Source organism: Argiope bruennichi, chromosome 6 (assembly GCF_947563725.1).
Source record: "Argiope bruennichi chromosome 6, qqArgBrue1.1, whole genome shotgun sequence".
In the NCBI taxonomy this organism is placed as follows: domain Eukaryota; kingdom Metazoa; phylum Arthropoda; class Arachnida; order Araneae; family Araneidae; genus Argiope; species Argiope bruennichi.
In genome coordinates, this window is record NC_079156.1 from 78,830,338 (window position 1) to 78,856,806 (window position 26,469).

The 26,469-nt window shown below is 31.1% G+C and overlaps 1 protein-coding gene across 1 annotated transcript in view; it reads left to right on the top strand.

Annotated features, from left to right (window-relative positions):
• Positions 1–26,469, top strand: part of LOC129971792 (probable chitinase 10) — a 143,865-nt gene that overhangs the window by 27,429 nt on the left and 89,967 nt on the right. The window contains exons 2-6 of the mRNA XM_056085769.1: positions 17,007–17,204; positions 17,917–18,173; positions 19,833–19,936; positions 22,919–23,042; positions 24,936–25,121. Coding sequence (XP_055941744.1) covers positions 17,007–17,204; positions 17,917–18,173; positions 19,833–19,936; positions 22,919–23,042; positions 24,936–25,121 — 869 coding nt within the window. The remainder of the gene's footprint in view (positions 1–17,006; positions 17,205–17,916; positions 18,174–19,832; positions 19,937–22,918; positions 23,043–24,935; positions 25,122–26,469) is intronic.

The window sequence follows — 26,469 nt, forward strand, 5'->3', positions numbered from 1 at the left end:
GTAATCAAATCTGATCGATTTATGAAGTTTTAAATAGAATAGTTTAGAACAATCAACATTTTCATAATCTTAGGCCAATCTGTCTTGAGAAATCCTGGGTGCTGATTTGGGTATCATTTTTGGGACGACCGGTGTTATTGAATAGTGATATTCATAAATTCAGTTAGTTTTAATGATTGGAGTACAAGTTGTTTAGTTGATTGGAGTACAATTTTTTTTTAATTTAAAATATTAGTGTCCAAGAGTATTTTGTTATGTATGATTCACACAGCAGAGGATCTAAATAAAGTTAGACATTCGTAATTTATTAGAGTATTTATTGACTCGAGTCATATAAAATTATTTGCATCATTTAGACTATTTTAATACATTTATTTCTATTATAAAAGGTTTACAAATTAGCCGTTGGACCCTGCATTGATAGAGTTTTCAGAGTGATTTTAATTGAAGTTACGATTTCAAAATTCAATAATTTTAAAACTATTGGTCAAAATGACTTGCTATTTTAGCAGATCAATCGAGAGGCAATGGAATTCTGTTTGGCGAAGGGGGGGGGGATTCCAAAATGTGCCGATAGATGGCGCTGTCAAGGGAAAGACCAAAACTGGATTCGTTAAATACAAGAATATCGTTAGTCAAGAGGGAACAATAGAGTTCAGGAGTTTACAAAAAAATATATATTAGCGATAAGACAAGAATACATGTTTAAAGCGACAACGAACGATAAAAAAAAGCTTCATGGAACAAACACCTTACTTATAGGTGGTTAAGGCATAAGTTGTTCGATATTCCCTCCGCCTTGTTCCGCTAGTAATTGGAAGCACAAAACGGCATACTCCACAACAGATCGGAGGGTATCTGTACTGATACAATGGATGTGGTGAGTGATGCTTGCCTTCAAATTTGCTAGATTCTCAATTCGCCCGCTGTAGACAACATTCTTCAGGTAACACCCCCCCCCCCCAGCAAGAAATCACACGGGATTAAGTCGGGGGGACAAGGCGGCCACGTTGTTGGAAAATGGCGATCTTATCTTATCATTTATCTGATCTTATCATCTCCGAAATAAGTACTCAGCGGCTGCTTCACAGGAGTAGCAATGTGTGGAGAAGGGCCGTCTTGCATGAATATTGCGCGATCCACACACTGATGCTGCTGAAGTGCCGGAAGAACATGGTTACGCAAAAGTGCTTCATACCACTTGTCAGTAACGGTATGATCACCTCGAAGAAAAACCGACTTTACGCTACCGTTATTCCGCACCAGACAATGATTTTTTCAGACTGAAGAAGTAATGGCTGTGCTGGAACGAATTCTCGGTCGTCCATATCCTGCAATTTTGTGTATTTACAGTACCGTGCAAATGGAAGTGGGCTTCGTCAGACCACAGAATGTGCCATGGCTATCCGTTGTATACTTCCATCCGGGTAATAAATCGTAGTGCAAAAGATTCATGTGCTTCTTGTAAGGATAACAATGCTAACAATTTGAATGTTCCTTAGAACTTTGCGCATCGTACTGATCGGTATATCCAGCATTCGGCCAACTCCCCGTGCACTGCTGATTCCAGCTTCATTGTTAGCCTGTTCTTGTAATGCTGTAGTCACATCTTCTACTGCCGCAGCCGAAACTCCTTCCTCTACTCCGTTTCACGTCAAATGAACCCGTCTCTTCGAATTTAGCAATCATTTTTCGCAGACCACTTGTGGTTATTGGACCCGATTTTATTCATTTTAAAGTCCGAAACTTCCTAATAGCTGTAAGTGCATAGTCATCGCTCTTATAAAAAAGCTTCAAGTGCGGAGCGCGATCCTTCATAGTCAGAGTCATGATTCAGGCAAAGAGCTGGTGGCTTTTTATGGCAACTATGTCTGCGATGTGCATGTCACGTAAGTAATTCGCTTCTTTACAGACTATGTGAACCCAGACAGCGCCATCTATAGGCACATTTTTGAACTATTTTTTTCCTTCGCCGAACAAAATTCCATTGTCCCACGATTGTTCTGCTAAAATATGAAATCATTCTGACCAGAAGTTTTTAAATTATCGATTTTTGAAATCGTAACCTTAATTATAATCACCCTCTATATTAAATCCTATTTGCCTTAAATAAAACTGATTTATTGAATTAATAATGTAGATATTGTAAAAAATGTCAGAAAACTTTTCCTTGCATTTACTTTTTAAGAAATGTCATTCATGTTTAAGGTATACATGTGCCAAATTTAATAGCTGTATGTCGAACGGTCTGATTTGTAAAGCGTCAACACATACATTCAGCTTTATTATAAGTATATATTAAAAGTAAATTCCAAATTATTTCAAATTGCATGAATTGACAAACTTATTTTTCAATCAGTTTTGCCCGCATGTAAATTAAAAGCTAAAGCAGAGTTAGATTATTTTATATGATTACGATATTTTTTTTTTTTTGAATTGAGGGAATCCCTGGTTTGTAAATCCTTCAATGTGTCTGACCGACTCAACAAATTATATATATATATATATATATATATATATATATATATATAGTGACAACATTTTGTGTATTTTCGGCTTGAATGTGGCTGACGTCACTAGGCGATGGAAGATTCTATGGAGTGACGAAGCCCATTTTTAAGCCATTGAGCAAATTAACACCCACAATTATCGAATTTGAGCAATAGAAAGCCGTCACGCTATCCAGGAATTATACTTGCATACTGAAAACTGTCACAGGATAAACGTATCCTTACACGCTGAGGGATTTTGCGATCTCACAACTTTAACATTGTGGATACGTTTAGGACATGCAAGATGCCTCTCCTAGCCTTGATCGTCATGTAAAGCAACTGCTAAGACAGCATTTCTCAGGTGCACAGTTGATCATCTGCCATTTTTCAGTAGATAACCTCCTCGTTCGCCAGGTATTAACCCTGCGACTTTCGATTTTGGCGTTTCGTGGAGGATAATATCTGCCTTCAAACGCCATCTATACTAGATATGAAAAGTAGCATTTGGAGCTATGTTCTTGATATTCCAGTAGAATTCTCCGTTCAACTGAGGAAAATACGATTCAACGATTAGAGCACATTATTGAACATAAAGGGATATATATTAAGCAGTTTTAATATTATTTTTTATATTATTTCATAGTAGCCGTCTTTGGCGACCAGCTGGTCCGCAAGGAGTAATGCTCTCTAAAATTTTCAATTAAATATTTATATATATTGGTCTCTTAATAGCTACTTCAGCAAGATATTTTTAAGCATGAAATTTCGACAGTCAAATAACTGATATTATTATAGAAACCTTACGTATTTGTTCATCGTATTATATATGTGTCTCAGATTTGCTGTTGGCAGTCTTAAGATTTATATTTGACACTGAAATTGAAAAAAAAATTTCTACATGTATGAATTCTTTTGTTTGAACCACAGAAAACTTAAAAAAAAATTAATGCAATATTTCAAAATTTATTATTTTTTCTTAATAATATTTATGAAATACGATTCAGGAAAAAATTTCTTCGAACACACACACACACACACACACACACACACACACACACACACACACACACACACACGCGTGTATTTCTCATATATCAATTATGTATTTTATATTGAAACATTTTTTTTTGAAATAGAATGTAAAATAACGATTTATAGCATTTATTCACCAAGGTTTCCAATTCAAGCAAAAATAATAAACGACTTGTGCAATTTAATTAAAATTAAGAAAAATTTGATATATTTTAGAGTTAAAAGGTGGCATCTGTTTAACGAGATAACTTATTATTCTTGTAATTTTTCTCAATACCAGTCGCTTCCAAATCTCTCTAGAATAACATTTGCCATTGATCAGGCAAAAATGTAAATTATCTTCGCAAATTTATCATGAGAAAAATCAACTCTCTACAGCTTGAAGTACTTCGGAATGCTATCTAGATTATTTTTCAATATATCTCTTTGTATTTCGCCTGATAATAATTTGTTCCCATTTCAAAATGAAATATGCTAATTTCACACAGATAAGGATAAAGAATTCTCCAAACTGCACATTTTAACGATGATAATACTATTACTATATGATAAAATTATTACTATTTGACACAAATTTTTTGAAAGTGAATTACTAAAGAATTAAGTTTTTATTAAAAGATTGCTATTTCAATAAAACTTTTTTTTTTGTCTTTATATAAATTTCCTATAGAATGTTTTCATTAAATACAAGGAAAATTCTTTAAGGCATCGGTCATTAATACGTCATTTTGTCTTGCTCTCAATATATTTTTAATCAGTCAGTTCTGAAATAAATGTTTATAACGCTGTAGTTGTTTGGCATTATGGTATATTCTTTGAGTTACTCAGATATTGATTTTTTTTTTTGTTTCAAATAAAAATGGTTATAATATTTTTCTGCCAAAAAAAAAAAAAAAAAGAAGAAGAAAAAAAAAAGATAAAGCATAATATCAGGTACTTCAATCAAAGTTTTAAAAAAATGTGTTGCCCAAAATTATACCTGCTCCATATGTTACTATCCATACAAGGGTATTGGGCCATCGAAAAAATATTTTAACCAAAACTTCTGTTGAATATTTTTTTTATCTAGTACAGTAGACTCCCGATTATCCGCGGGCGGGTTATCCGCGCCTACCGCACAAAGTTTTTTTTTTTTTTTTTTACTGTTTTTTTCAAAAAGGTGTAGTTTTTACAGTTATGCTTTTGTAATTACATAATACATTACAGTATTAAAACAGTGCATATGTATTAATTTTTCTGTGTATCCTTGAAGCCTCTCGTAAATACAAAGCACTCTTCTGTTTTCATTAACAAAATGCATTTTAGGTTAGTTTTAAGTGATATACTAAAATAGTAAGCGTTAGTTAAACATTTCCTGCTGTTTATTTTACGTTTTATTGTACATAAAACGATTTTTCAAAGTTGGAATGACTGTTTTCTCTTTTGCTATACCCGTTTTTAGCTTTTTTCGGATTATCCGCGATTTTTGTTATCCGTGGCGGCCGCGCCACCCAATTCCGCGGATAATCGGGAGTGTACTATATATACTTTCCTTTTATTTAATTGACTAACAATGAACCATTTCAGTTTAGGAATCCATGCTTTATTAACCCTCCTTTGCTGTACATTGGTTTTTGCTGGCAACTTTTTTTACGACTGTTGTGTAATAAGAAATAAAACTGTAAAAAAAAAAAAAAAAATGTCACTGTCATTATTGCGGGTTTGAACTTGTCATTCCACTGTTGTTGTGGTTGGAAGAAATGTGCGATTTCTTGAATATTTTTTAATAGCTAATCTGAGATTTTTTTGCTAATAAAAGCTATAATTAGTGGAGAAATTTAGAAGAGAGGGACACTGAAGATTTTGTTTTGAGTTTAACATGTAAATTTGAATGATGATGGATATTTCCATCATACTATTTTTTAATTATTTTATACTATATATTTATACTATTTTTTATTTTTCATTTTATCTAGAGCATGAAATATATCACCCTGATTTATTTCACACACACACACACACACACACAAAAAAAAAAAAAAAGAAAAAGTCATGCAAAGAAGGGTTTAAAAAATGTTTCTGAATGTCTGCTCTCCTGTTTAAGTTTGATTAAGGACGTTTCAATCATCTGGTATACTAAAAATTTTTCTTTATACATAGGCTTGACGAATTCTCCTTGACAGTTGTAATACTTTATCCTATTTCATATAAGAGAAAGTAAAAAATGCGGTAGTCTTTTTAAAAAGCTTGTGGAAACTTAGAGAAGCAACACCACGTGAACCTCATTATACCACTACAAGTTAAATTTACAAAGTCTGTTTCAATATAACTCAAGTGTAAACGACCATAAATATAACTACACTGAAAACTAAATTAAAATAAAGAATCTTCTATTGTTAACTTCCTTTCATTTGAATGCATTACGGCAACCCCATTTCATCTGGAAAATTATGCCCCTATTTTAAAACCGAAAAAAAAAATTAAAGAAAATACAGATAAAATCAGTTAAAAATATTTAATCAGTGAATATAAATAATTAGTTTAAATCAAGAATTATTAAAATGCTATATGAAAGTTTTACCGAAATTCTTGCGATCCAACTATTATAATTTCGGAATCCAAGCTTTAGCTTAAAAAATTCAGCTGTGCAGTAAAAACATTATGTGATCTGTGTACGGTATCAAATGCAAACTTAAGTAACTGGATCAAATTCCTTCAATTTTATGATAGCAATTAATTCATTTCGAAGTAAGATAATGCTGAGTATACGAGTGTTTCTGGGTACCTTTTGTATCTTTCAATTTTGAGACAACATTTATTATGTCTACCGTCCGAAACAACGCAGATCAGCTGTCTCGCTAGTCATTCCAGTTATGTAAGGGCGCTTTTTTTTTAAAATGCTTATTGCTTAGTATTTTGTTCAAGCTAGTCTGATGAAACAATTTTATAATAATAATGCAAATAATTAAATCACTTTAAAAATTATGCTTAGTAAATTTAGTTTATGTTGAATGATTTTGTTTAGTGTAAAAAGATAAAAAAAGCATAACGAAGTTTTTAATTGCTCTGTTTCTAAGATTGATTTCAAGTAAGTAGTATATAAAGCCAAATTATCCCATGTAATGTAAAGTAATCATAAATTATTTAGTTATTTTTTTAATATATACATTAAAAATATTCCGGAACTTATTTTATTTACGGAAGAATGAATGAATTTGTTTATTTGGTGTTTCCTTCGAATTTACGCAGGTCACAAACATTTTTTTTGCACATATTTTATTGCTTTCGTACTGCACTTTTTTGGAATTTGAGAATCGTTGCCTTTAAGCAAATATTTTATCCGGAGAGAAAGTTTTGTGGTGAGATCAGAAAATAAACCTGTTATGGAAGTAAGATAATGTGATATTTTTATAGGTAATTTGACATCAGTAGAAATCAATGAACCGCTACCCGATCATGATACAATGAAAGAATTTTTTGATGAATTTGTTCTTCCTGTCAAAGTTGAACTTTTCAAAAAAAAAAATAATAATAATAATACAGATGTCGAGCTGAAATTTTGCAAAACATTGCCTTTATGTAATACTTACAAAAGATAATTACAAATATTTTTTTCAAATTAAAAAAAAATGCAGTATATTTTAAAAATGTACTTTTTTTTTAAATATTTATTCAAGATCTGATTTGGCAATATTAATATTTGACAGCTTATTGTACATAGCCTTTTCAATATCTATAATTTCCTAATTTGATATTGATTCTCAGATTAATAACCTTTTATTTAAATATGAAAAGCTGATCTGAGACTTTCCTACTACTTGCTATTTGATCAAGTTCCTGGAATATCAATACCTGGTTGGTTTAGATTTGCTGACCCAACAAAAAACAATAAAATTCCTGTTATGTATTTTTTCTTTGTTAAAGGCGACTGATCTAAAAACCATCATCTTGTTTACTATTTATTGGTTTACCTATTTGTTTTCATGTGAATCACCCCCTCCCCCCAAATAACTCGATAGAAGGAATAGATTTCATTATGTAATTTCTTTAAAAATTATGGAGATTTTTTAAATTTTGGATTTAATCGATCGTAGTAAAAAAATTTAAAACTGCATACTGAAACTCTTTTTGGTATAAGAGAAATCTAAACACAAAAAGTTTGTTATTGTGATTATTTTAATTTAATTTACTTACACCAGCGGCTTGTTTGAAAACAGCCCGATGCTATTTTAGCACCTTATTGTGGAAGTAAACGAGAAATCGATTCTCTAACACTGGCAGAGAAGAGTAAATGTCGTTTGCAAGGCTATATAAAGATCGTAATTCTGATTTGATTATTTTTTAAATAATTGTGAATCAATTAAACTATTAGTGGATAATAGTTTAATTAAGAATATTAGTGGGATATTAAGGATAATAGTTTAATAAGAATATTAGTGGATAATAGCTATTGTGAATTAATTAAACTGTTAAGGATTCCTTAAGAATTCGTTTAAACCTTTTCCCCCACAATAAACACTTTTTAAAAGATAAATACTTATCTACCAATAATAAAGATGAATGTGCGCCTCTCTCTCTGTATTTATGCTCTACAGATCCGATTGTTTGACCTGGAACTACCACACATGGCTCATGTCCACTTCGACAGGTTGAAATGTGTACTTTGGAGAAACTTTTAAAATTTTAATTAATTAAATTTAAATTTTGTCGTTTTCTCTGATAATTCCCGAAAATATTACAACTCCAAAACGATTTTACTCCATTTTAAAATTCAAAAAGTTGTCTTTTTAATTATATAATTTTCGGTTAGCGTACATATTTTCTCTGAATTTTAGCATTTTTTTTAAAAATATTTTTGGGGTTGTTTATAACTGTAGGTTTTACTGTTGAATTAACATTCAAATTATTTTCGCAATCCTTTCAAATATTAACACTAAATTTGCCGCGAGCGGGCAAATGGCCGTTTATCAAAAGCAATTCCAATGTATCGGTAAAATACCGGTGCATTTAGTGTTTAAAGGCATGATTTTCTTCCATTGTTGAAAGTTAAAGAAGAAAGATTTTGTTTAATATCATGTGATTTATTCGAAGAATATGAAAGGGAAATTACAATTCTGCATAAGTTAGAAGATAGACGAACCAGAAATTTCGTTTTTAATAGCATTACGATGTGATGGAATTTGACTTTATTAGGATAGTAAATATACACAGTGAACATAGCAGTGTAAGACTATCACGATTTGATTTTTAAAAATATTTTCCTAGAATTATCATGAATATTGAATTGTATTACATGGCTTTAATTGAAACGGATTAATAATCCTGCCTGAGCAGTTGATAGTATTTATTTAATAAAAAAATAAATGCTACATCTTTTGACTCTCAGATCTTAGATAATGAAATGATAATCAATATTTATGAATTGATTAGAGACATCTGTGAACTGTTTTTCGTTCCTGTTGATATGAAGGGATGAGAACTCAAGAGATAAAAGCATAACTTTTACTTAATTCATAGAAGATAGCTACTATCTAGCTAGAATGTTCTTTTATAGAAAGACTGGATCTCATATACTCAGATATTTGAAGCCATGGAATATTGGAGCCGTTGAAAGACTATTGCATAGTATAATAATATTAATCATCTCAAAATATTTTTTTTCGGCGAAAAAAGCGGCGGAAATGTAATTCTTTTTCGTACCTGCAGCTTTCTATACAGCTGACAGTAAATAATTTCAATTGCTAGACAAATCACTAATAATGCATAATGATCAATTTTAGGCTTAACAGAGAATTAAATTTTTAACAATTTAATAAAGGTTATGAATATTGATTTATGTTTATAAAAAGTAGTTGAAACACTTTAAAAGATATGAATTTGTTAGTTAAACGAAAAGGGGAAAATGCAATAAATAAATAAATATCTGGAAGTAAACACAAAATTTAATAGGCTGGAAGCTTTATAGCAATAAAGAGTGATTCAAATTAAGATGATATTTAGGCATGCGTTAATTAAAAGCTTAATCACAACGAAATTTTGTACACCTACTCTCCTGAATATGAAATTTTGATATCAGAAGAAAAGAAAATTGGGGGTGGGGTGGCTTTACTGTACACTATATTTTTGAAAAAATAACTTTTACAACTGCTACAGCTTGTAGCTTTGATGAGAAAATGTAAAGTTATTAAATTACATGTGCATTTGTGATTGTTGTTCACTTATTGCAGTCACCATTTTTCTCTGCGTTCCATTTGATTTACTTTCCCATCCTGGTTTCTCTTAGGCCTAAAATGTCAAAACCCGGAGTCCTTTGCTAAAGGTTTGTAATATTAAGTGAATCTCGAGGTATATTTTTTTAATTGACAGAAGGCTTTGAACGTAGGAAAAACTTAAGTTATTTCTCTGATTAAAAGCTTGTCGAAAAACGCTCTGACAAAATTAGTGGCTAACTAAACTAAAAACTAAAATTGTAAACTTAAGTTAAAAATTCTTCTCATCTTATCGTCTTAAAATTCTTATCTTCACGTATTCTAAAGAAAATTGAAATTTGAATCGCATCATGATAATTTTAAATTTTTTTTTTATCTTATGCTCATTGTGACTTAATTTGCTACTTTTAACGCTTTACGCTTTTAAAATTTTATTTTGAATTCTATATTTCTTGATGAAACTACATATTTTCAATTTTTTAGAGCATTAAAGAATGTGTATTCGAAATTATTGTTTTATAAAATTACATGTTACATGTCTTAATTTCTTTTTTTATTTTTTAAAAATTATTTTTTTAATATTGTTTGTAATTTATTACAATGACTATTATGAAATTCTCAAATCCATTTTGTCTCAGACTTAAGACAAAATAAGTCCTTTCATCTAAGATAAAAATTTACTCGAAAATTTCTTACTTCAATTAACGATTGGAAATTTGAACCCTACGATAGGCCTTGGAAATCATAATATCAATATGTTGTTAAATAAAGTTTAGTATCAAAGATAATATCCATATCTATGGCTGAAAATGAGCATGAGAATAAAGATAATTAATTTTATAAATATGATTCAAAGTCAGAGTTTTCCAAGTATAATTAAGAATACTACATTTATGTAGTGTTCAGATGCAATTCGTTGTATGTGCACCACTTAAAAAGAGAATCAAGATCTCCCTGTAAAAAAGCCGTATCTAAATTAGAATGTATTGAACTACATAATTTCAAATCTTCAACAAATAAAAGACATTCAGAATATTTAAAAATGTTAGTAAGGTAATTTATGAATAAAATAAAAAGCAGGGGGCAAAAATTAGAACATTGCGGAAGTTCCCGTGAACTCATGTGAAACAGTATTATTAAAATGAGCATAGAGAGTTCCATTTGATAAATAAGAATGAAACCAACTTATCAGGTTGACAGGAAAAACCAAGTCTTTATAACTTATTTAAAAGAATTTTCCACAATCAATAAAGAACTTCGAAAAGTCAGAGTAAATGACATGAAGTTATGAACCAATTTCAAATGAAGATGTAATCTTATTTGACAAGCAATATAAATGAATGGCGTTGAAAGTTTAGAAACAAAATTTTGTTGAGATGAAGAAATTAAATCTTTTAACTTGCTGGAAAAGTGCTTTAAGAATTTTAAGTTTAAGTCCTTTAAGAATATCAATCGCACTTAATATCAATCAATAGAATCTGAATCTGAGAAGCAGAATATTTATTTTGTTTGACAGCAACAAAAATAACACCGCCAAGTTAACAAGAAAAGGTAGAAGATTCACGATTTTTGCGAAAAACGCGGCATTGATTATAGAAAAGATCACATGTGTCAATTTGATAGCATAGATAGCTCTCAGTTTGACAGACAAATAATATCAAAGTCTTCAGTAACAACGGAGCCCCCCCCCCCCAAAAAAAAACAAAAACAAAACAACAACAACAGTTTAAGTACGTAGACACTGACATTCTGATATAAAAACAGAGTCAATTGCTGTTGCTCGTATGGGTATTGATGAAGTTGGTCTCTGCAGAAAGATAGGTATTGTTTGATAAATCTGATCTTCTTTCAATATACCAAAGAATTCGGTAACCAGACAGCCTTTAATCCAAAACGATGCATCAGATAGAAAATTTCCAGAACAATTTTCATCGCCTATGTCAAAATAAACATAAGAAAGGAATTTAATTATAATTCTTTGGCACCGATAATTATAGAGTTTTATCCAATTAACTACTGTTTGATATGCATATACATCAATCCAAACTTTCATTTTGGTGCGATTAAATTGTATACGTTGTGTAAAAGAAAATTACCTTTGTTATAAAGGTTGTAAAATTTTAGTAAGATGTGATACTAATGTCATTTAGAGGAAGGTTTTCTTTATAATGTCAATAAGCCAGCTATAAATTAAAAAAAGCAGTTAGGTTAAAATCTTAGTATAGAAATGTTTCCCCTTTCAGTATATTGCTTTGTAAAATTTCATTTTACGGAGTTACAACATTCGACATTTACGTACGTTACAAAATAGGCGAGTAAGGAACAATCTACCTATTTTCAATTTCAGTTTCATGAGATTCATTACTGATTATTACTTTTATAATTGTGATAGCTGATTTAGAGGATTTCCCTTTAGAATGTCAAATTCCTAGCGTTTCATCCTTCTTAACTCGACAGTACTTGCATACTGCATGTATTTTCCCGTTTTGGGGTGGAGCCAGTAGTCTTTTATTTGATCCTATCTAAATGCTTTCAAATAAAGAAAGCGTGGTTGTCTTCTGTAAAAATGGTTTTTGTTTTATAATGTGGTTCGAAATTATTGAGATGAAGCATTAAATCTTGCATTATTTTTTTTCATCAAACATCTAATTATAATCTAAGAAAACTTTCTTAGAATTAAGAGCTCATTGAGTGATCCCCAAAGTAATTATGACTAGTGTTGTTTGCTGCAGGTTCAACGATATGCCCTTTAGAGCGAGGCCACGATAGCCTTTAGGGTGGTTTCGCCTTTAGGGCTTGAGGGCTCTAATTCTGAAACCCAATTCTTCTATATATCATGTTTGCGGTATTGGTGCTCATTAAATCTGAATTCGGGATTCAAACGTCATCCTGTTGGTGTGGTGCTGAAATTTGGAGAGGAGAGTACCTGATCATTTGTTGTCTTCTTTTTCTGATAAGGAATCAAAATTACGAGATTTGTCCTGAAAGAGCCTTAGTGTTAATTTCAAATGGGGTATTAATATAATATAATGGGACATTATACATTAATATAATGATACATTAATATACTCAGTGAACTGAAATGTCTTGTACAGCATATTGAAAAAAAATTTCATAATACATGGCTCAATTAGTAAATAGTATATAGTCTATAAACATAATCAAACAAAAGAATCGAAATTAATTTCAGTTCACTGAGAAGTAAAATAGAAAACTTTTGTTAAGCAAAATGAGAAGAATAATTATTTTTCTTCTTTCAAAGCGCGAAAATGGAATGGAAATACACTAAAGCAAGTTCTCCAATTTATGCTGTAAGATTTTTTTTTGTTTCATATCTAATTAAAAACTTATTTTTGATAGAGATTCCAATATTCTAAAATAACTGTCTTTCATAATTTCATGCCTGAAATAAAACATTAATTTATGTATTAAATTTCTCTCTCCCTCTTTTTTTTTATGAAGAGCGATAATTTTAATCCTGTATAACGTAGCTTATCTTTCAATCCAGTATTAATGTTATTTGTTTTGGAACTATTCTCTTCTAAATGGTTCTTCCCATTCGAACGCAAATTCAGACTTTTTTTTTTGTTGTTTTTGTTGTTGTTGTTGATGTTCCAAGACCATTGAGAAAATCTTCAAATTCTGTAAGCTGAAAGTTCAACTTATCAATATCTTTTAAACTTGCAATTGGCACATGAATAACCGTTTGCCAAATGTTGTAATTATCGACTAATGAATGGGTACAGAATCATACCTTAATAGTAAATTTCTGTAAAGTCATGATGAGTGGACTATGTACTATTAGAGAAATTATTTACATATCTGATATGAATGTGTTCATATGAATTTGCAATTAGTTCTTTTTAAATTTAAAAATAAACACATCTATACAGATTGTAATGTATAATTTTCTGTAAGCATAGATGAATATAAGAGAACATTTTAGTAATTGACATTTTTTCTCTATAGGGGACGTATAAAAATTAATTTTTTCCAACTTCTTATTATCAACCTCTCCAGAACTCAAAATCTTTTCATGCAGCTACCCACCTTAATTAATGAAAATTTTATAAATGGATATATATGCGTAGGTGCAATATTTAAGAAAATAAAAGCTGTTCCTTCTTGGGATACTTATATAAATACATATTTTTCACGAATTAAGGGGTATTTTCTTATTGTTCTCTAAATCTGGAACCGAGATTATAAATTAATAATTTTCATCTGGTATATATTATACAGAGACCTGCCTTGGAAGTGTATTTATTGTACAGAATCAGTTTTTGCTCTATTTTGTTTTAGCATATATCATAAACTAATGACAATCAGAATATGCGTTGCACTTATTGTATATCATAATGAAATTTTTTTGAGTTGTATTAAGACCCATGTTGCGCATGGGTCTTAATACTTTTTTTTTCTTTTCAAAATTTTCCTATTATGTTCAACTAAACGCAAGCACTATTATGCAAAACGAACAAGTATTACTAACGACTACGATTATTAAGGACTTCTATTTCATAATACAGGAATATCTATCTCTTGAAATGTGAAGATTTACTGAGATTATATTTAAATTTGTTTATTACTAGTTTGAAAATATTTGTGCGTCGAAATTAAAAGATGCATTATAATAGCTTATACTAAAGTATCAAATCCGGATACTTATACCAGAATAGCAAAAATTTTAAAGAAAAACATGCGTTTAATATTATTTTTATGCCCCAATGCAATACATCATCAAAATGGGTATTACGCATTTGATATTCAAACAAAGAAAGGTCATCAATCAGAAATAATATTAAAATCATCATCAAATCGATCACCTTATAGAGATATCCTAGACATTTCTCAGCAGACGGTTATCTCGTTCAAAATAAAATTGTTCAAAATTTTGTCTCCAAATGAGATTTTCGATCGGTTTGCACTGTTATATAAAAGGACGTCTAATATCATGAATATAATAAGTCAGTGACATCAACAGCTGAAAATGGTTTGGGTCTATAGCGTTGGATATTTTCTGCTCTCTTTATTGGCGATAATTAGAAACCCAGATGTGCAAAGACGTATCATAGGTAAGTAGTATGAATGCAAGCTTTTTTTAATACGATATTAGTAGGACGACTTAATTTTGGCCAATTCTGAAATAAGTCATACATATTTAGTATAAAGGGATTACCATTATAAATTTTTGAATTTCAGCAATTTAAAATATAGAAGATTCTGGCATCTATTAAAAAGTATTATGGATTATTGCTTGTTGGATATAAAATTTCAGTTCTTAATAAATGAGCATTGTTTTTAATTCATCCAAATATCAATAAATAATGTTTCGCTGCTAAACTCAAAAATAAACTGATTTTGTATTCTCTTGGCTTTGATCATTTATGAAATTAAAAAAAAACGACAACAAAAAATATTCGACTTTTTTTGTAACTGACTTGTACAAGAATCAATTCTTTTGAATTATGTATAATAATTAAAATGTTTTATATACCAATGTTCTGATTTATAGCTTAGCAAACAACATTATCCATCTCACTTTTCCAAATTTTATAAGTTGCAAAAAATTCAATTTCAAACATTCTTAATAACTTAACATTGTTTTTTTAATTAATTCAAATATCAATAAATTATATTTCATTGCTAAATTCAACAATAAACTCGTTTTGTATTTTATTTGCTTTGATCATTTATAAACAGAAAACATGCAAATTTTTTTTGTTTATTATCTGACTTAAATCTATTCTTTTGATTCTTTTGATAATAAATAAAATGTTTTATGGATTAGCTTAACAATGAACACTATCCCAATTTTCCAAATTTTACAATAAATCGCAAAAAATTCACTTTTTTGGCATTAATAATAAACTCATTTTTTTTACATCTCAAATGAGCAGAAAACCTCATGTTCATATCAGATATGAAAAAAAAGTTGAAAATATTCTTTATCGGTTGCGAAAAAAATTTACTTTCTTTTCCCTCTCACGAAATTTCGAATATTAAGACAATAGTTGTTAAGCTTTGATCTGAAGTATCTGCAAACCACTTTCTCAAATCTGATCCATCATGAATTCCTACCCATTTACATACGTGTTGATTAATTTAGTAACCTCAGCTAAAAATTACAGCGAATTTCAGTTTTACTTTTAGATCTGATAGTGCACAATTTACATCTGACAAGAACCAGACAAGCGATTTGATGAATTGAAACTAAACAATCTTCAATGACTAACAGGAAGTAATATCTTGAGGGGGTTAAATTTTTATTATTTTTTTGTAGAAATTAAAATTTGATTAGAACTTGTGAGAAATCCTAAATTATTTATTCATAGAATCTATTGGAATCACAATTCACTGAGGAATATAATTGCAAATGTGAACTCTCACTTTTGTGACTCTGTAATATATATATGACCTATATTATATAGTGTGAACTATCACTTTTCTCACTCAGAAGTTCGGAGCAATTTTAAAAAAACAGTAATTCACAGCAGAATGAAGATAGTAAGAGATCACTTGCATAAGAATGATAGAAATGAAATATTATCTTGTCACGATATTAGAATTTATTTATTGTGTTATTCAGGACAAGAAAGCAAGGACAGCGGATCGTTCTCCATTGAGGAACTCTACTGCAGAACGAACAGCCATACTTTTTTTTACATTATTTATCTTTCTGTTGTTCGGGTTCTGTCATAACATCAGGAAACAGGGACCAATGCTCCGAAGAATAAATATTAGTAAGTCGCTACTTCGTCTAAGATGTTATCATATATAACACTTTATTTCAACAACTGAGGACAAGAAGTAATTGTTATATTGAATTTAAGTTAAGTCGTTTAGATGTAACTTCATATCAATGATTCTATCAAATCATCAGGCAGTAAAGCCTTGTTTTTTATTGTCTTACATACGCACTATTCATTGTTTACATGAACCTTTCAAACAGAAACAAGTCCCGTGACATCATAGCGACATTAAAAGCGTAAATGTATGAATTGTTACTAAATTTCTGAAAAATGTAATTTGAGACAGTGTCAATTTTTTTGTGGGACGGAAACCACAGGAAGCTCTTGTCGCACTCTTAATCAATCTGAAGACGTTTTTTTTTTTATTTTCCCCCCATAAAATAATTGTAGAAGATTTCAAAATCATTTTTTTTCCGTAAAATATTTATCTACAACACAGATTCTTTTTTTTTTTTGTTGTTGTTGGATATTACTATTCCATGAATTATGCGTTTAGAAAATATCATTTTGTTGTATTTTAATTGTTTATTGTTCCTTTACAGAAGTCAGTGATACGCAGTACAAGGTGGTGTGTTATTTGGGAAGCTGGGCCAACTACAGGAATGGAGATGGAAAATTTGTCATCGAAAACATCGACCCTCAGCTCTGTACTCACGCCATTTATGCCTTCGCTAAGCTGGAAAACAATCAGATAACTGTATTTGATCCTTACCTTGACTTAAAGGAGAACTATGGTCTTGGTAAGTCAAGCAAACATAATATGGTAGAAACATGAAGATTTAAGCTTGATAAGGTGGTTATTTAGATTTTGTTCAATAAATAAATGGTTAAAAATATATTTTTTTCATTTCCTTTCTATTTAATCCGAATATCATTATTTTCTGTGCACGTGTTCTTAGACGTTCAAAAATTAACAGAAAATAATTTTCATGCCGCAGAAAACAACAGAATTTTACTGAACTTCCGAGAATCATAAGCAAATATCCGATTACATGATGATCCTAAAGTAATTCGCAAAATATTTCGAAAATATTTTTAGGGTAAATGAGTTTTTTTTTGGTATTAACTAAAAGCTCTCTTGAATTGAATTTTCGTGTTAAAAGAAGAACGACAAAATCTCATGCAATTAGTATTTCCAAATATTTTGTGAATCGTTGTTGAGGAGGACGATTACTCCCCTATCTAACACTTATTCTTAAATTTTATAATTGAATGCTTTGGGGGAAGGTAAAGACCTTCCATAAGTTCGATTCCAATATGAATATGCCTTAAGCATTCAAGTTAAATTTTTGCCATCGTATTTTTTCAGGTATTACAAAAGATTTTTTTTTTAATAAAACTGAATCATCTGTCTATTATTTTATATAAAAAGGATTTCGCTTCCATTTACTTTCTTGATTCACATTTAAATTATTTTATTTCATGTAATGATATTTTTCTTGCTTATTTTAGGTGGTTATGACAGATTCAACAGCTTGAGGCAGAAAAACCCTAACCTGAAAACTCTCATTGCTATTGGAGGGTGGAATGAAGGATCCGAAAAGTACTCGCGGATGGCAGCTACTCCTCAGACCAGGGCCACCTTCGTCAAGAGTGCTGTTGACTACTGCTTGAAGTACAATTTCAGCGGTCTCGACGTGGATTGGGAGTACCCAGCCCACAGAGGAGGAGCTCCGCAGGATAAGCAGAACTTCGCCTCCCTTCTCAAGGTACATTTATTTTAAGGATTACTTAAATTTAATTATATTAATAATGATGTTTAAAAACATAGTTTTTGTTTAATTAAACATGGACTCCTGCAATCAGTTTCTTATTATGTTCTGTTTCATTCCTGAAAATACATTTTAAAGATCTTTTTTTTTCTAGTTGAAACTATTATATAACCATATAAAAAATTTCAAAAAAAAAAAAAAAAAAAAAAGGAGCAGCTTCACATGATAACCACACACTAATGACTCCGACCTGCCACTAAGGCAGACAGATAAATCTGAACGATTAGACGGCCATGATAGCATTGGCGTGAACTAAGGTTGAGTCATAAGGACCATCACCGGCTAAGTACAACCCCTCCAGGCGGAGGCCTGTTCCGTCATTGGTAGAGGGAGCCGACTCCACAGCATTCGGGTACCCATCCGGTTGGGGAGAACTAACCACCATACCAGAAGCATCTCAACTTCATATCTAAGGTGCCTCCAGGTGACAGAGTGCCACATGATAAAGAGAACTTCGTCATTCTCCTCAATTATATTTCTTTAAAAGACTATTAAGGCATATTAATTTTTACACTTTACAATGGACCGTTTACAATGGATTATAACTTATTCGTAAACATCGATTGGATATTGAACACAATTCGGGAAGAAGCACAACGTTTTCTTTGTGTTCATAAAAACTGATCATTTTGATTTCCTTGGCCAGTGATAGACCGGTTCACTACCATGTAAAGTACTCTTTATGCATGTCTTCAATTCCTTAACTGTTATATGCAAAAGAGGCATGAAGACAGAATCTACAACAATGGAAAATGTGTACTTTTGTTTTATTATGAGAAACACACACACACAAAGACAGTCCGTGGAGGAGGAGAAGGAAGGTCCGTCGGTTAATAAATTATTTCTTTAATTTATTTACTCTATGAAAATATATGACTTTATATATTATGAATCCATTCTGCCCGGCACCCATGTTTTTTGTACACTACATTATTGATGTAAAGGTTCGAAGATTGTAAATATTCTAATAACTAAATCAACACAAAAAAACATGTAAAAAATTTACCAATGGTACTTGATTAAATGTTGATTTCATTATAATATTTTATCGTTCATAAAATTTGCGTTTTTATAAACTTAGTAAATAAATAAGTTGCCTGGTTGGCAACTAGAAAAATAGAATTTTTTAATCAATTTGCTTGCGGCCCTTGGCTAGTTTGTCTATTTGGAAACCCACCGCTACATAAATCTAACAAAAAGAGTATCTTCATATTAACTTATTAGATGCAAGGTTAAACTATTAAATTCAAGAATTTTAGAAAAATCACTCATGCCGAGGCGGAAGATAGCAATGTTTGTTGAATTTCCGCATGTTTTGTCTGCTACACAACACAAATTAAATAATTTTCTTTCAACATTTATATTTGACAAATGCTAATATAGGACTAATAAAAAAGCACAGATGAATTCACAACATTCATTTCTACTAAATCTCAGTTTCTTCTCAATAATATTATTTTACTTTCTTTACACAGAGCCTGCTCGATAAAGCTAGATATTTTTATTTTGAGAAATATATTTTCACGCAAATATCTAGAGGTTTTTAATTATGTTCATCTCTAAAATTTTGAATTAGTTTTATATATTTGTTTTCAGGAACTGAAAGAAGCGTTTACACCTCACGGTCTTGTTCTGTCAGTAGCAGTGTCTGCAGGTAAAAGTACTATCGACACAGCTTATGACATCCCATCAGTAGCCAAGTGAGTTGATATACCTTAAATATTTTTGCATTAAACTCTACTTTGGTGTGCCCCTTGAGGTTAGCGCCAATATGCCAACCCAAACAACAAAACTAAGTAGTTATGTGAACAAACTTCAGTGAATTCATTGTTTGTGTTAGAAGCGAACTTACTATTGGCGACTTGGTACGGTTGGCGATATGAAAAAAATCACTAAGGTAGATTTCGTTGTATTTTTGGGAAATATATAAACATTTTTTCCTTTCAAAGAAAATTTTACATAGAATATTGAATTACTGCAATGAAATCAGTTATCCTGAAGATTTATAATACCATTAATTTTACTTCTTCATATAAGTAAAAGACAAACAGAAAATACTGTTATCATTAAAAATATTTAGTGTTTAATGTTGATAAATTTCCGCTTTTAAGCTCATTTATGTATATGAAAAATTAAATTGTTTTAAAATGCCTATGGATAGTATAACTCAAAAGGGCAATATGTTAGACATATAAAATTTATTATGAGGCCTTTACACCAAAGTCATAGATTTCAAATCGTATTAAAATCATAAATTCTGCAGTTATTATTCTTACAACTTCAATGCCGAACGACTCTGCTTTCAATTTTCGTATTTAAAGAACGAAACATTGTTGGTTTCAGTACGAAAATGTTTTTATATTAATTTCAGTTTAACATTTCCACTCTAATTTAAAGTTGAAATTTTATGGGCGCTGACAAAAAGTTAAAGAGATAAGTAGTACAATGAACAGAACTAAGGCCTACATAATAGTATGATTGAATTATATAACTATCAAAATCTGAGGCTTAAAAATATTTTGCAGAAAAAGCTATTAAGAGACCAAGTGACATAAATTAATTTATTGAAAATTTTAGCCATCAATAACACTGGAGAACCAGCTGGTTGCCAAAGACGGCTAGTGTTTTGTGAAATAAATATTTTCAAAATTTACAGAACATACAATTTTTTTCTATGGTAGGGAGAAAAAGCATTTATAAATTACATGACCATCCTTATTATAGTTAAACGAATAATTATTTTTATGCCTGAAACTTCATTAAAAAAATTTGAAAATATAAGAAGGCGAATTCATGCAGATTTATTTCTTTTCATAGTTTATTATTTTAAATTTAAAATTAAAATACAGTCAATTGCTTAATTCTCTTCAAATTTAAAATTTGCCATTATAAAACTCTCTACATGCAGGGTGCCCTATCAAAGCGGATAAACTCTCACAAACCAGATTCGTTGTTTCGAAAAAAAATATGATAGAAAATGTATGACGTCATATCTGGTTTACTAAAAAAACTTTGTTAGAAACATGAACATTCATATTTGCGCAATTTCAAATAAAAAGATGTTCGAAATGTCTCTTGAGCATATGAAGGCATGCATGCGCGCGTCGTGAAATGGTCGACTGTACATGTACACGTTCCATCAGCGTAGTGTCCACAAGAGTACACGCACCATGGAGACAAGCATCTGAGTCTGTTTCTGAAGTAACTGCGTCTCGATAACTCAATTCCTTCAGATGGCCACGTTGGGATAAATTTAGAAAGGTCAGATGTGGCAATCGCATTTATCATAAAATATGACCCCCCCCCCATATCCAATCTAGTTGCCTGCATATTCTGTATCCAGTCAATGACGCACAAGATAAAAAAAATGCGCCTGAACTCTAACATGCTGGAATCATAGGTCACGTATTGCCACTAAGAGCGTGTCATCTAGGATATCGCTTAATTCATCAAGGGAAAATATCAAGTACAAATGTCTCTTGATCCGTTCAGGCAGCATATATAGTACATTTAGTCGATTGCTTTGTATGCCGGTCCACAACTTTACAGACCAGCGGTCATGTAAAGTTCAACAGCCATACGAATTACATGAGGATTGGAGCATAATTACATACAGCTGTTGTGACTGTTGAACATCCTATCACGTCTGAATTGTACTCCATCTATCCACAAGATACGTGCAATGTACATTATCGCTTTCATATTGTTGCAATAGCAATTCACAAAGGTCATTGCATCACTGAAAGTCACCTGAATGGAGATCTTGAAAGGTTATATAACGGTATGACTATAGCTCCTCTGCCTTTATAGCCTGTGAACAGTACTGTTATTCGCATTCATCTCCCTGGATGCTGTACTGTACGAGTACAGTACAGTAGCCAGGGACTGTTTTGTGTACTGAGCTCGGGAGATTCCTCCATCCGATGATGTATTGTGTTTCTCTGAGCTGGTCTAATCCCACCGTGCGTTCTTCCGACAATATTGATTGTTAATCGAGTAGATACTTTTAGTATTTCGCAGTCTTTCATCTAACCTGTGGATATCACTCGCAATGGGAGGACGACGTGATGGATAGAGAAAAGAATACTCCCTAGTAATTCTTTACGAATTGCCATTATTAATGGAAGATAAAGTACTTATTGCAATATCCACAACATTATCACCATGTGAAGACTAGCTACTAGCTGCATGTGAAGAAGCTACTTAAATACGAGTGAAACAACGGATTGATGTCATTTCACATGCTTCAATATGCGCTGTGGACATTTCGAACATCTTCCTATGTAAACGCATGCAAATACTAGGATAAATTTGCACGAGTTTACTAAAGTTAGTAAATAACTATCAAAAATATACCTAAAGTTACTTAATGTCAAGTTAATAATTTTTAGTTGCATTATTAATATTTCCAATAAAGGTTTTTTCCTCCTCCATAGCAGGATATAACCAGATATACATTTTCTCTATCATTTTTCTCTAAAACTATGGATTGTAGAGATATAGTTCTTTGGGTATTCTTTTTGTATTCCAAACAACTGATCTGGCTGTGTAGAGTTTATACAGTCTTGGTGAGACATCCTGTATATAGAAAATCTATTTCAGTGGAATAGTTTAGAAAAGTGAATTTTATTCAAAATGCTTTACTTGATTCAACTGGTGGACAAAATCTCTTTGATCTTTAGATACGTGGATTTCATCAACGTCATGACTTATGACTTCCACGGCTCATGGGAGAGAAAAACTGGACACAACGCTCCCCTTTATCCAATGCCTAATGCAACTGAAGACGAAAAGACTCTCACTGTAGTATGAGGCTTTCATACGTTTGGTAACTTTTTTAACTAACTCACGGTTTGCTTCCATGTTATAATGATAGTATTATAGTAAAGATCTCATTGCTTTAAGAGTTAATAGCGAATTTAAGAACACCACGTATTAAGGATTTCTTAATCATAGCATTTGTTGATATTCTCTGTAACATAAGCATCTTGCTACTTGAGCATCATTAGAACGATAAATCAAGATCATGGTTACAATGGTTTCATTTGCAGTGGCAGCCAGTGCATTCCTTAACTATTAAGGAACAAGACCGATTTTAATATACCGATGGGATATTTGATTTGCACTTATGAAAAAAAAAATGGAAGGTCTTTTAATCAAGTGTCGTCTGTCTGAAAAAAAAAATTAGCATAACAAAAATATCAGCGAAAAATGAATTTAAATACAAATGTCTTTGATAGAAAAGTATATTATTGTAAAGCCAAATCTAATGGATTTTCGGATGCAATAATCGAATAATGAAATGGATGTAATAATGCAAAGCAAATTATTTTTAAGAAAGGTCCAAATCATTAATCAGGCACTGATTAATGTCGATGAAAAAAAATCATATGTAGACAACTTAACCCAAACATGCCTCTTATTCAAATAACCATGATTAACCAAGTAAAACGCTTTCGAACTACTGAGAGCGTTTAGATATTCAGTTTTCGAGAGTTTTTAGATTGCTTTAAGCAAAAAATATTGCCAATTTCTATAATTTCTTTACTTCTACTGAGTTCTTATTCCCATTAAGTCGAATTATCGATTACGTATACGATTTTATAATGTGTTCTCTATTCCTATTCAAAACCTATCAAGCAGAATTAATCAATAATCAAACCAATCAATCTTTATACTATACCTTAGAATTTAGAATCACTATCGAATGAATATGTAAATATTTAAATTACATATAACTTTGAAATGTTTAAATATGAGAAAACACTAATACCTGATTAATTCTATCAGTTATTTCCATTCTTGGGATTACTGAACACGGAAATATTGCTGACTGTAATTCATTGTTGTGGTAATTATAGAATTCCTACCGAAGTAAATAAAGAAATTATATATTTATTTCTAAAAATTTCTTAAAGAAAATTATAATACTTATTAACCTAAATACTTAGAATCAATTTTAATTGAAAAATGACTTAGAAAGAAAATGCATTTGAATTTCAAGCGAATATAATACGGAATTAAAAACGAAAACAAAAAATAAATTTTTTACAGAAATTTTTGAGACGCGTTAATATATTTAGAAATTCTCCGGGATTTGCAATTTTGCAATATTTTTTTTTTTTAATTTCTGAAATACTTAGATTCTGAAAATTTCACCTGATCTCTATAGATAAAAAAAATAAGATTTATTTTCAATAATATGCGCATTTCTTTTCAATACGCGCAAAACGCTGCTCTACTTTAATGAGATTATCTAATTCTTCTATAAAGTATCTAAATCTATAGATATTGTGACAAAAGGATATAAAGTAAGCACTGTTGCTTAAAATTTCGCGAAAGGGAAAAAAAAATCTGAATAAATTCATTTGTTCCTTTAATTGTTGATCTTTTTCTTCTTTCCAAGATCGCGGTGGCCTGGAGGTAAGGTCTCGGCTTCGGACGGAGGATTTCAGGTACGAGACCTGATTCCATCGAAAAACCGTCGTATAAGCGAGTCTGGGGCACGTTAAAGCAGTCGAAGCCAAACGTCCACTCGCTGATGTGGTGTGGAAGTTTGGAGAGGGAGGGGGGTGCCAGCTCAGGCGTCGTCTCCGTTATCTAATCGCGATTCAAAATTACGAGGTTCGTCTCAAACAGCCCTAGTGTAACTTTAAAACTGGACGTTAATATAACCAAACCAAACTTTCTTCTTTCCAGGATTATGCCATTAAATATTGGATAAAGAATGGAGCTCCTAAAGAAAAGATCATCTTGGGTATGGGTACCTACGGCCGATCTTACACTTTGGCCAATGCAGCCAACAACGGATTGGGTGCACCCGCTACTGGCCCAGGAACGAAAGGACCTTTTACCGCACAGGACGGAATGCTGGGTTACAATGAAGTAAGCGGACAGAGTGTGTTTTAACATGACAATGTTTATAGGCTGACATATTATCTGCAAACTTCGACATGCATAGTACGACAAGTGCGATGAAAAATCGGTTAGATCGTTGGATGTAGAGGCTACCAAATTTGGTATTTTGTAACTTCTTGTCTGGAAAGTGCTCAATTAGAATGAGTTTTTCAAAATACTTGTCTGAACTTCTTCTATAAAATTCCAGGATTATGCCATTAAGTTAAATTCAGTTAATTCAGAAATTAACTGAATTTTTATAGTGTTTCTGCAATGACTTCGAAATACATGACTAGCTTGAAACGGCTGGCTTATACTGTTCCCCGCGAAATAACTCCAATAAGCTCTATAGAGAAAGCTTGAACTACCACACTTAAAGTGCAGTGCAGACGCCACTGTACTGGATGACTATCAGACACGAGCAATATGCTGACGTCAACATAGTTAAACTCGTAATTGAAGTAAAGGCTAGTTTTCAAGAATAAGTCGTGGATTAGTCTTGCCTCTACTTCTGTGTTATTGTCAATTTTCAGATTGAAATTGATTTTCTTTAATTTTTTCCCCAGTTCTCTGAGTATATGCTCTAATTTCCAAGCACCGACTATCCATATATTTTCAGTAATTAACTAATAACTAATATCTATAAAGATATCTAATAACTAATATATCTTTATCCTCCAGTTGATGTGGTGTCGAAGTTTGGAAAGGAGGTGCCAGCTAAAGTATCGTAAAGGGACGTTAATATAACTAAACAAGTGAAACAAAACTAAACTCTGGTTACTTAAGGTATGAAAGATGTTTTAGAATGAGTTGATTAAGTTTGATTGATTGTTACAAACAGTGGCGTCAATATATTTTATCATGATATAAAAACTATTGAAATCACTTTTCTAAATAATTCACAAATTCTTTTTATATGCGTGTTTCTGAAAGTACCTAAATTTCACTCTGTATAGTTACAGTCTCGAATATACATGGTTATTTAAATTGAACTTCAGTAACTCAGAGAGCTGTGGAGGGTGTTTTATTAATACAAAATATGAATAACAAATCATCCAGGTGATTAATTCCCCTTTTATAAAATGAAAAAATAATACAGAAATTAAAAAAAATTATATAAAAAAATTTTGTTAATTAGCTGGAAAACGAAGGAAGTTCCATTTGTTTTTAGATAAAAAGAAAATAAAAAATTTTACTTCTACCGTCACTTTTCTGTCCAATTTCATTAGAAAATAATTGATTTATTTAAAAAAGTTAAATAAAAAACAAACACATTCAACCTCTGATTTCAACGGTGAAAATTATAATAAAATACATTCAAAATAACTAAAGCACA